General features: G+C 35.6%; 2 protein-coding genes across 4 annotated transcripts in view; both read right to left on the reverse strand.

Moving 5' to 3' along the window:
* Window positions 1-7,625, reverse strand: part of LOC111803593 — a 28,148-nt gene extending 20,523 nt beyond the window's left edge. Inside the window, exons 1-5 of one of the 3 annotated variants that reach the window (XM_023688080.1) lie at window positions 7,128-7,625; window positions 6,929-7,010; window positions 4,721-5,824; window positions 1,795-2,918; window positions 242-356 (exon numbers count right to left, since the gene is read on the reverse strand). In XM_023688080.1, the coding sequence (XP_023543848.1) occupies window positions 242-356; window positions 1,795-2,918; window positions 4,721-5,824; window positions 6,929-7,010; window positions 7,128-7,411 (2,709 nt within the window). In that variant the 5' untranslated portion in view covers window positions 7,412-7,625. Of the gene's footprint in view, window positions 1-241; window positions 357-1,794; window positions 2,919-3,596; window positions 5,825-6,928; window positions 7,011-7,127 lie in introns of all 3 variants that reach the window. The other 2 variants (XM_023688079.1, XM_023688081.1) reach the window with 2 other exon arrangements.
* Window positions 7,626-8,736: 1,111 nt separating this feature from the next.
* Window positions 8,737-10,483, reverse strand: part of LOC111803922 (mitochondrial pyruvate carrier 1) — a 2,398-nt gene continuing 651 nt past the window's right edge. The window contains exons 2-5 of the mRNA XM_023688539.1: window positions 9,861-9,963; window positions 9,687-9,741; window positions 9,466-9,601; window positions 8,737-8,959 (exon numbers count right to left, since the gene is read on the reverse strand). Coding sequence (XP_023544307.1) covers window positions 8,920-8,959; window positions 9,466-9,601; window positions 9,687-9,741; window positions 9,861-9,953 — 324 coding nt within the window. The 5' untranslated portion in view covers window positions 9,954-9,963 and the 3' untranslated portion in view covers window positions 8,737-8,919. The remainder of the gene's footprint in view (window positions 8,960-9,465; window positions 9,602-9,686; window positions 9,742-9,860; window positions 9,964-10,483) is intronic.

A 10,483-nucleotide genomic window follows, 5' to 3' on the forward strand; every position in this document is an offset into this window, starting at 1 on the left:
GACTGTAATGAGCTTACAGTTTACAGATTTTTTTTCCGATTCAGTTTACATCAATAGATGTTTCAGCCAAAAATTACATGCTTGACATGTAGAGAACTAGATGAAGTTGTAGAGCATCAACTTAATAGAATCCGAATCCCCTTATACCAGAAACACTGCACATTATGTAATTGTCATGTCTACAAAAATAAAGGCGTCAACACAAAAATCCCATATTTAGAGTCATAAAGACTGCACTTACCTTCATGATAAGATATAAATCCTCCATATATGATAAAGCAGTGAAACCTGTGGTTTTACAGTCAAAAGCTATTGAGAAAGCATTGACATCCTCACTAAATGAGTGAACAGATTTCCTGCACGAATATTCCATCCACAATAAACTTAATTTATTAAAAAATGAAATAAAATGTCTGGGAAAATGTATGAAGACGGCACCTTTCCAATTATTTTTTATTCTTTTCCTGGGGGCTGGGGGTGGAATCTACTGGCAGGCTCATACGAAAATATTTAACTGATATTTTAAATGAAACAGGAAAAGAATGCAGGCATTAAAAATAAAGTATAACAGAATATTCAGATCAAAAGACTGCAAAACATTTGTTTTGAAACTTTCATGTTAAATTAGATGTCAACCGTGCATCCCTAACTGCATTGCATTTCAGTGGTACATAGGATGAATGCACCAGGCCTTGCTTGCATCTTCTATTAGAAACCGTCTACCATGTGTTTGCATACTGATTTGCTATCTAAGTGCCTGTCACATAGTTCCACTTATCTCAAGTTGAACACAGATTATCCCCAGCCCTCAAACTGACAGAAATTCCACGAATAACTAACCATGGTAAGAAATTCCTAACATGAAGCAAATCAACTATCATAATTTTAAAAATAATTGTAGGATATTTTAGTTTTTTTTCTTTGTTATGAGAAAACAGTAAATTAAATATAATAATTTCTAAAAAAACAGAAACATGTTTGGTAACCATTTCATGTTTCTTGTTCTATGAAAATTGGTTTCAAAATTAAAATCCAAAAAAAATTATGTGCTATTTATTTTTAGATATTCATTATGCATTTTAGAGTAATAAATGATAAAATAATACTTCTATTTATGTTTGAAAAAAAAAAAAAAAAAACTAGAAACAAGAAACTCGGTAGTCCAAAATTTCTACACAATTTTGAAAACATTTCTTAAAAATGAAAAACAAGAAAAGGAAACAATTATCAAACGCTTTTGTTTCTTGAAAACCAAAAATAGGAATGTTACCCAAACGACCCCTTATTTTCTGTTTTAGTCGTGTGAAAAGTAGCCATCATTGAAGAAATCAAATATCCTCTCATATTGCAATTCTATCATTAATGAATAGAAGTTTTGTTTCCTTGTTAGAAAGACCGTGTGAGAAGTTTTCATCTCATTTTTACTGCTCATTAACATAATTATACTATCTTGTAACGAGTAGAATATGATGACTTGGAAGAAAATCAACAAGAAATCTTGCTCAAAGAAAGAAAAAAACACTATACACCCTCACCAAATCTAAGGGGGTGATATATCTTCATTAGGTTGAACCATTATATGTGTCTGGGTGTATGCTCAAACCAACACTCACAAAAATGAAACTTTGCATCTGTGTGGTATGAGTTTTTAGAACATACATTCAAGGAAGCAAATAGATATTTTGTATTGTTATTAGAGCACTTTTCATTGAGAAGCCTTATTAAATACATACTCTTTATAGAGAGAGAATCGCCACAATTTTATATAGGAAAGTATTAAGAAAATAGCCATACCTGACAATTGGTGATAAGATCAGCATTGGATTAAAAATGAATATTTGGTTCTGTTGTTTCTCGTCCGAATTTACTATATATGCTTTTAACCCTTTAGCTTGTAGGTAGAACCAGAAGGAAACCAATCCTTGAGATGCATACTTTTCGTCACCAATTGTTGAAATACGAGGTTCTTTCAAAGAGAGATATTCCACTTCTTTATCATCAGCTTCAGAGGACTCCTCCATTAGAAATATCCAATCAGAATTGGAAGCCGGGCAAACAGCAATTTCAACTTCGTGTATATCAAGTGTAATGAGTGAATCACCCTTTTGAGCTCTCTCACTTGAGATTACGTAGTCATCATTGAAGTCCTTTTCAAGTGCCATTTGGATGTGAGAACCACCTACGTGCATTGCAACTTGAATGTGTTTTAGTGGTAGCTTCTTAAGCAATGGGGTCATCAATTGACTAGCACAGTTCTCATACTTATTATCCACACAGACTTCTCTATCATCTGCAGTAACTGTTGGTGCATGCAAAGAAACTTCAGGCCTTTGCTCATCCTCGGTCCAACAATAAGCACGTTGTTGCATCAATTGAAGGAGCAAAGATGCTGATAATAGAGATGAATATCCCAAAGCTAAATTCAGCTTACCTAGAGCCAAATTGCATTTCCATAATGAATTATTTGAGTTCACAAGCACTGATTCTGTCAATGAGCTATTGATTTCACAAAGAAACCAAGGATTATCTGAATACTTGATCCCACTTTCTTCAAGATTCATGCATACAGAATTCCATCTAAACCACATCCCCTCCAAATATTTAACTATGAACGGATTGCAATCAACTTCACCAAGGTCAGCAATATCTGTTTCACGACCATCAGAAGGAAGAAAGATCCGAGTAGGTTCACCCCAAATAATAGATTTAAGATTATTTGCTGTTTTCATGTCATACTCCCCTAGCAGATCACTGGAACGGACACTACTAACAGAAGCCTCCACAGAAGGTAAGGAAGTAACATTGAATTGATCACAGGATATGAGCAAAGACTGTTCACAAAGGTCTACCATGTACATGGCTAAGAGTGCATCAAAGGAAAAATGGAAAGAAATTAAAAAGGAGGATGGGATCCCAAACTTTAAAAAAAAAAAAAAAAAAACTAGAAACAAGAAACTCGGTAGTCCAAAATTTCTACACAATTTTGAAAACATTTCTTAAAAATGAAAAACAAGAAAAGGAAACAATTATCAAACGCTTTTGTTTCTTGAAAACCAAAAATAGGAATGTTACCCAAACGACCCCTTATTTTCTGTTTTAGTCGTGTGAAAAGTAGCCATCATTGAAGAAATCAAATATCCTCTCATATTGCAATTCTATCATTAATGAATAGAAGTTTTGTTTCCTTGTTAGAAAGACCGTGTGAGAAGTTTTCATCTCATTTTTACTGCTCATTAACATAATTATACTATCTTGTAACGAGTAGAATATGATGACTTGGAAGAAAATCAACAAGAAATCTTGCTCAAAGAAAGAAAAAAACACTATACACCCTCACCAAATCTAAGGGGGTGATATATCTTCATTAGGTTGAACCATTATATGTGTCTGGGTGTATGCTCAAACCAACACTCACAAAAATGAAACTTTGCATCTGTGTGGTATGAGTTTTTAGAACATACATTCAAGGAAGCAAATAGATATTTTGTATTGTTATTAGAGCACTTTTCATTGAGAAGCCTTATTAAATACATACTCTTTATAGAGAGAGAATCGCCACAATTTTATATAGGAAAGTATTAAGAAAATAGCCATACCTGACAATTGGTGATAAGATCAGCATTGGATTAAAAATGAATATTTGGTTCTGTTGTTTCTCGTCCGAATTTACTATATATGCTTTTAACCCTTTAGCTTGTAGGTAGAACCAGAAGGAAACCAATCCTTGAGATGCATACTTTTCGTCACCAATTGTTGAAATACGAGGTTCTTTCAAAGAGAGATATTCCACTTCTTTATCATCAGCTTCAGAGGACTCCTCCATTAGAAATATCCAATCAGAATTGGAAGCCGGGCAAACAGCAATTTCAACTTCGTGTATATCAAGTGTAATGAGTGAATCACCCTTTTGAGCTCTCTCACTTGAGATTACGTAGTCATCATTGAAGTCCTTTTCAAGTGCCATTTGGATGTGAGAACCACCTACGTGCATTGCAACTTGAATGTGTTTTAGTGGTAGCTTCTTAAGCAATGGGGTCATCAATTGACTAGCACAGTTCTCATACTTATTATCCACACAGACTTCTCTATCATCTGCAGTAACTGTTGGTGCATGCAAAGAAACTTCAGGCCTTTGCTCATCCTCGGTCCAACAATAAGCACGTTGTTGCATCAATTGAAGGAGCAAAGATGCTGATAATAGAGATGAATATCCCAAAGCTAAATTCAGCTTACCTAGAGCCAAATTGCATTTCCATAATGAATTATTTGAGTTCACAAGCACTGATTCTGTCAATGAGCTATTGATTTCACAAAGAAACCAAGGATTATCTGAATACTTGATCCCACTTTCTTCAAGATTCATGCATACAGAATTCCATCTAAACCACATCCCCTCCAAATATTTAACTATGAACGGATTGCAATCAACTTCACCAAGGTCAGCAATATCTGTTTCACGACCATCAGAAGGAAGAAAGATCCGAGTAGGTTCACCCCAAATAATAGATTTAAGATTATTTGCTGTTTTCATGTCATACTCCCCTAGCAGATCACTGGAACGGACACTACTAACAGAAGCCTCCACAGAAGGTAAGGAAGTAACATTGAATTGATCACAGGATATGAGCAAAGACTGTTCACAAAGGTCTACCATGTACATGGCTAAGAGTGCATCAAAGGAAAAATGGAAAGAAATTAAAAAGGAGGATGGGATCCCAAACTTCGATTTGAGGTTTTCAATTGTCGGAGGTTGAATTTCATGCGTGGGATAAATAGACACTAACAGTTCTCCAATATTCAACATAAAGCAAAACTGTGAATTTGAATTTTGGGATACAATTTCTAAACATCCATCAATTTTCTGTGGTCGAGTCAAGATTCTAACTATGTATCCATCTATGAAACAAAATATACTGCCAACCATTTTCCAAATGCATAAAAGCATTGAAAAGATCTGATAAAATAATTTTAACTGGAAGAAGCTAAATGTTTCCTTTTTCTCTTCTACACATTTAACATTCTTGATGGCTCTATATCGTGCTATTTTCCGTGCCTGTGCAATGAATTCAATTGGTAACTTCTCCTCAATATCCAGGATTGACATCCAATGTTTCTTGAAAGAATTGAAGAGTTTTCCGTCCCAAGAAATCTTATCAGTGAATTTTTTCATCAAATTGTCCACAGGATATCCAGTTAATAGTAGTAAAAGTTCATAGGCATTGATATACTGTATCCACAGCATGACAATAGTGACAAGATGATGTAATGACACTCCTCGTGATGAAGTAATGTGGCTAATTCTTCGAGCAGCTAGTTTCCATAGTTGCCTACCATTTCGAGCAAACTTGTATTCTTTAGATGACATTCCATTTAATACTGAATATATTGAAACCACAACTGGATAAACTGAAAGACCTAATTCTGGAATTCTAAGATTCACGTCAACAAGCTGTAGATCATGCAATTTGCAGCAACTGAATATTACTTCTAAATTCAAGATTCTACTGATCTGACCTTCCCTCTTCAACACAATCTCAAGATCATTGCCAGTGATGATAAGGCAGCTATGTGCTATTGGTTTAAACATTGCATGTATGAGCTCATAAAGACATCCATTATTTCTGTTTTCAGATTTGGCACTTAGGCGCTTTATGCTCAACGAACATTCAAAGACATTGTTAAAGATTGGGAACTCCAGTACCAAGTTTATATTATACATCTGTAGACAACCACGATTGAGTAGTAGATTTCTAGAAGCTATTTTCAACCGATATCTTGGTGGTGGGTCCAGAAAACTCTTTATGATATCATGCAAAGTAACACCCTGAAACACATTCAATAACCTCAGAACTGATAGCGAGGATAAGGCACTAGGCTCAAGTGGTAAACAACTTTTTCTGGTAAAAAAAGTAATGGAAGAGCAAACCATTTGAAATTCAAGATATTTTTGATAGCACAACTTGAAAACTGTCTTGAATTGAGGAACTAAGAAAACTTTACTCCTCGGAAATTTTGAAAAGTATGAAAATAGCATTCACATTTCGCATTTGGCCGAATCAAAATTTGAAAAATGATAAAGTGAGAGAACAAAAAGAGTATAATATTTCATGATAAAAAGAATGCAGAGTTCAAATTTCCAGAATACCTCAATCCACGTTTTCAGAACCTTGAAATACTGAATTTGTAAAGATTACATTAAAAGGATCAATTCATATATTTTCTTACCTGGATAACTGTTTTTTTTTTTTTCAATCATTTTCAGAAACAAGCCAATCAAAAACAAGTTTAGAGTAGTCATAGAATACCTTGTTCCCAAGAGGATAAAAGTGAAAATAGATTGGATATCAAACAACTGGTTTTAGCAACTCAACCGGATACCTCGCCCGCCCGTACGCTATTATTTCTTCTAAATTTATTCCCAACTTGATAGAAATTGAATGACACGAAATCCAAACTNTCATATATTTTCTTACCTGGATAACTGTTTTTTTTTTTTTCAATCATTTTCAGAAACAAGCCAATCAAAAACAAGTTTAGAGTAGTCATAGAATACCTTGTTCCCAAGAGGATAAAAGTGAAAATAGATTGGATATCAAACAACTGGTTTTAGCAACTCAACCGGATACCTCGCCCGCCCGTACGCTATTATTTCTTCTAAATTTATTCCCAACTTGATAGAAATTGAATGACACGAAATCCAAACTTCTTAAGCCATATAGAAACTCGTAACAAATAAGCAACCAAATGAAGCAAAGAATACTCTTCACCATTAAACATGTTTTAGTTAAAGTGAAGACTAAGATCGACGATGTGTCAAAACTAAGCTTGTAAGGAGCAAAAAGTCAGTATCCACACTACGTAAAACGAAATTTTCATCACAACTCGATGTCTAAATTTGTCTGAAAATGGAAAAAGAAAATGACATCACCTCCGGATCGATAGCAGATAGATTCTTCCTCAAAGTTTCAGAAAAGATATTGGATTCCCGTTTACCTCTCGAAATCTCCTCCCTGTTAAATTCCCCACAGAGTAAATACGAAGTAACCACCCACGCTCGATAGAAATCATGAATTTAGCAGCATCTACAATTTAGATCATCCCATAAACAACGACACCAATTGACTAACCTGATAGATACCGTAACATGGACGTCACGTACTGTGATCTCGAAGGCCGGGAAGGGCCAGTATGTGACCACAACGCTCAAGTGGTCGATGGTCACCTCTTTGAAGGACATGCTTAGTGCGGTCTCCTCAATTAGATCATTGAGAGCCGAAACGTTAAAATGGAGTTTGTGGGCAACGATGGTGGAACGAGTAATCCCCAAATTCATCCGAACGTCCGAGTCTTCGGGCAGCCATGGCTGCAGCAGAGACACCAGCCTCCGCAAAATCAAATTGTACAAACCCATAGCTAATGCTGCTGGAACAGTATGAAGACGATGATGATGCGTAATCGCAATTCTTCCATTTACGGAAGGATTCCTATCTCAAGAAACGAGCGCGAAATCTTAAAGTGGAGATTGGGAGGGCGAGATTGTTAGGAAGATTGAGCTTATAGAAGAAGCGTGAAGTTGGCAACAGAAACGGCGGGTAATGTCAAACAGACTAAACCAGAACAATGCAGAGAACCGGAGATGAGCCTCACTTGATTGTCATCTACAGTTCTTTTGTGCACGTGTCCCCCGTCAGTTTTTTATCTAATTTCTAAAATATATAAAAAAGTATATTCATTTTTTTTTATAATGGGTCAATTAAATCGTCAAAATTAATAATTAATAATGGTATCAATCGGCTAAACTGACTTTCTTTTGTAATATTTTGTTACACATACGTATTCTTATTTGTATTGGGTTTTATGTTGGATCATAATATACCTTACAAAGATTTAAAATTCAATTTTCATTTTCTTGACGGATAGTTTACATATGGAGACAATGTGAGATAAAGAATATTCTTGCACGAAGGAAGGGAAGACAAAAAAATGTGAGACCAAATTTACGAGACGAAGGAGAGAAGTTGTAAGACCATGCATAAGTTCACAATGACTACATTCTTATCCTATTCAATTACTAACTCTTTCTTCAACTGATAGGGTGGACATCATAAAACCAAACTACTTCAGATTACAAGTTCCTAATATGGTGGACATCCTAAAACCAAACTACTTCAGATTACAAGTTCCTAATGGGACAAAGAATCCAAAACATTTGTACCACAGCACCACCATCTTTGAAAGCCAAGGTCAAGAAAAATAGTTAGTCTACTACAGAAGACCAAACATTTCTAAAAGAACATAAATGTATGACAGTATAGGTAAAAGACAAGATTTTGTCCCAAGAACTAAACGAGAATAGGCTTGTTTCTGAACTTTGAACACCGCCCAATGATTATAAACAGAGCTCATGACAAGGAAGGATCCTGTACAAATTAGAGNTTTTTTTTTTTTTTTTTTTTTTTTTTTTCATATTACACATCCATGCTTCACTAACAGTAGCCATATACTTGAACTCGAGGAACGATGACCCTCCTACCCTCCTTTTCAGCCATGCTCGGCGTCCATTGCTTACTACCGCAATCCCTTGCTTACAAATGCTGGTGATCAACCATTCCATCTTAACAAATTCCAACTGTTCCATACTACACATTTACTAATTAAACCTTAATATCCAACGCCTTTACCGAGGATTATAATGTACTCATGTACTGCATTCTTGTATTTGTTGTTTACTCAGAATTGGAAAGTCTCAAATATTTATTGCTTCTCGGGAGAAAATTCCCAATTCCATTTTGGCGTTACTGAAGTAGTTTCCTCACATATTTTCAAATAACATACACAACGATTATCAATGGGTCAATTACAACCTTCAGAAAATCATGACACGAACACAAAAGGATAATTACTTTGCCCAAAATCAGGCTACTGAGATGCAGCTTCATCTTTCTTCTCTGACAAGTACCTATTGCAATGGAACTTGGGTCAGAAACAGGCTAATTACTTCGTCCAAAAGAAACGAAAAACTATCACCCACAATTTACATGCACATACTCACGAAGTTAAGCTGGAATGTAAGAAGTTAAGCTGGAATGTAAGAAGTTAATGTACATGCTAATACTAAATAGTCTTCGGTCTTCATAGAAGGAACTATCAGTGTGACAAGAAACAAATTTTTTTGATAACTTATTGTCAGAAAGCATGGTACAAATACCGGCCAATAGAATCTTTTGCTCACTTCCCTCTTATGTCATCAATACAACAAGGTCCCAACAATCAATGCCAGATGATAACTTAAAAAGGAAATGAATTGATGGTGAAGATAACAATACACCTCATATTTCTTTCATGCAAATACAGAAACCGAACCCCCACCCCCATAGGGAGACATTAGTGGAGTTATCAAGAATAACAAACATACAGAGGAACAACCATATAAAGTTCAATGAAGTTGCTTCGTTGGTTACTTACCCTTGAGACTTTGCCCAACGTGAGAATTGATACATCTGTACAGTCTCATTCGATGCATGACAAGCAAGAAGTAGGTAATTGCGGGGCTGCACCATCCATGCAAATCTCATAAACAGTGCTGAATAGACGCACATTGCTGCAGTGACAAGAGCAGATATTACAACTTTGACCAAACTCATAGACATGATAAATAAATGAGTTCCAACATTGATAGGTTCAACCTGCTGTCATGTTTCCAGAAATCATTTCTGGTGGCTTGTTCATGTCTGCTAACCCCTGTTTGAATCCTCCAGCATGATCAAAACAATTGCAAAAAGAAACTAAGAAAAGCTATCAAGTGAAAGGAAACATAGCAAGCATGGTGGAACTGATACTCAAATAGAAGTCAAACATACAGCAGCAACAAATCCCCAGTTGGCGACAGGTCCCCAGAAGTGAGTAGTTTTTGGACCAACAGGGCTGTTCAAGAATGCTCGGAATGACGCCATTCTTCGATTTCTAGAACAGACCATAAAATTCAAAATTAACGAAGCATCATGCAATGGTGACAAATAAAGATAGACTAAAATCATATACTACATATAAATCATCTACATCGGTGATCAATTTTAGAGAGAGAGAAGAGAATAAGAAAAAAGAAATAAGAAAGGGATCATCAGATAAACTACGCTGATGAATTTAAGAAACAAAAACCATTATCGTTGTCACAAATCCCGAACTTCAATTTCATGAACTACCACGGTGATAAACATGGAAAATTCAATGATACTATGCCCTCCCACATATATTTGCCTTCATATATGAAGATATCAGAATTAAACCTAAACAATATTCCTGCAGAATTCAACTTTGATTTCTTTTTCGTCGGTGACAAGTCCTCTAGAATCCCCTCTATAGTCAAGTGCAGAAATGAAAAAACAGAGAGAAGAAACAGAGCAGCATAGTCGAAGTAGTGTTTTCCTGAAACCAAACCTAGCTAGTCAGACAAGTTTTCTCACCCCCCCCCCCCCCCCCCCCC

The sequence above is a fragment of the Cucurbita pepo genome, chromosome LG10 (genome assembly GCF_002806865.2).
Source record: "Cucurbita pepo subsp. pepo cultivar mu-cu-16 chromosome LG10, ASM280686v2, whole genome shotgun sequence".
Taxonomy (NCBI): Eukaryota; Viridiplantae; Streptophyta; class Magnoliopsida; order Cucurbitales; family Cucurbitaceae; genus Cucurbita; species Cucurbita pepo.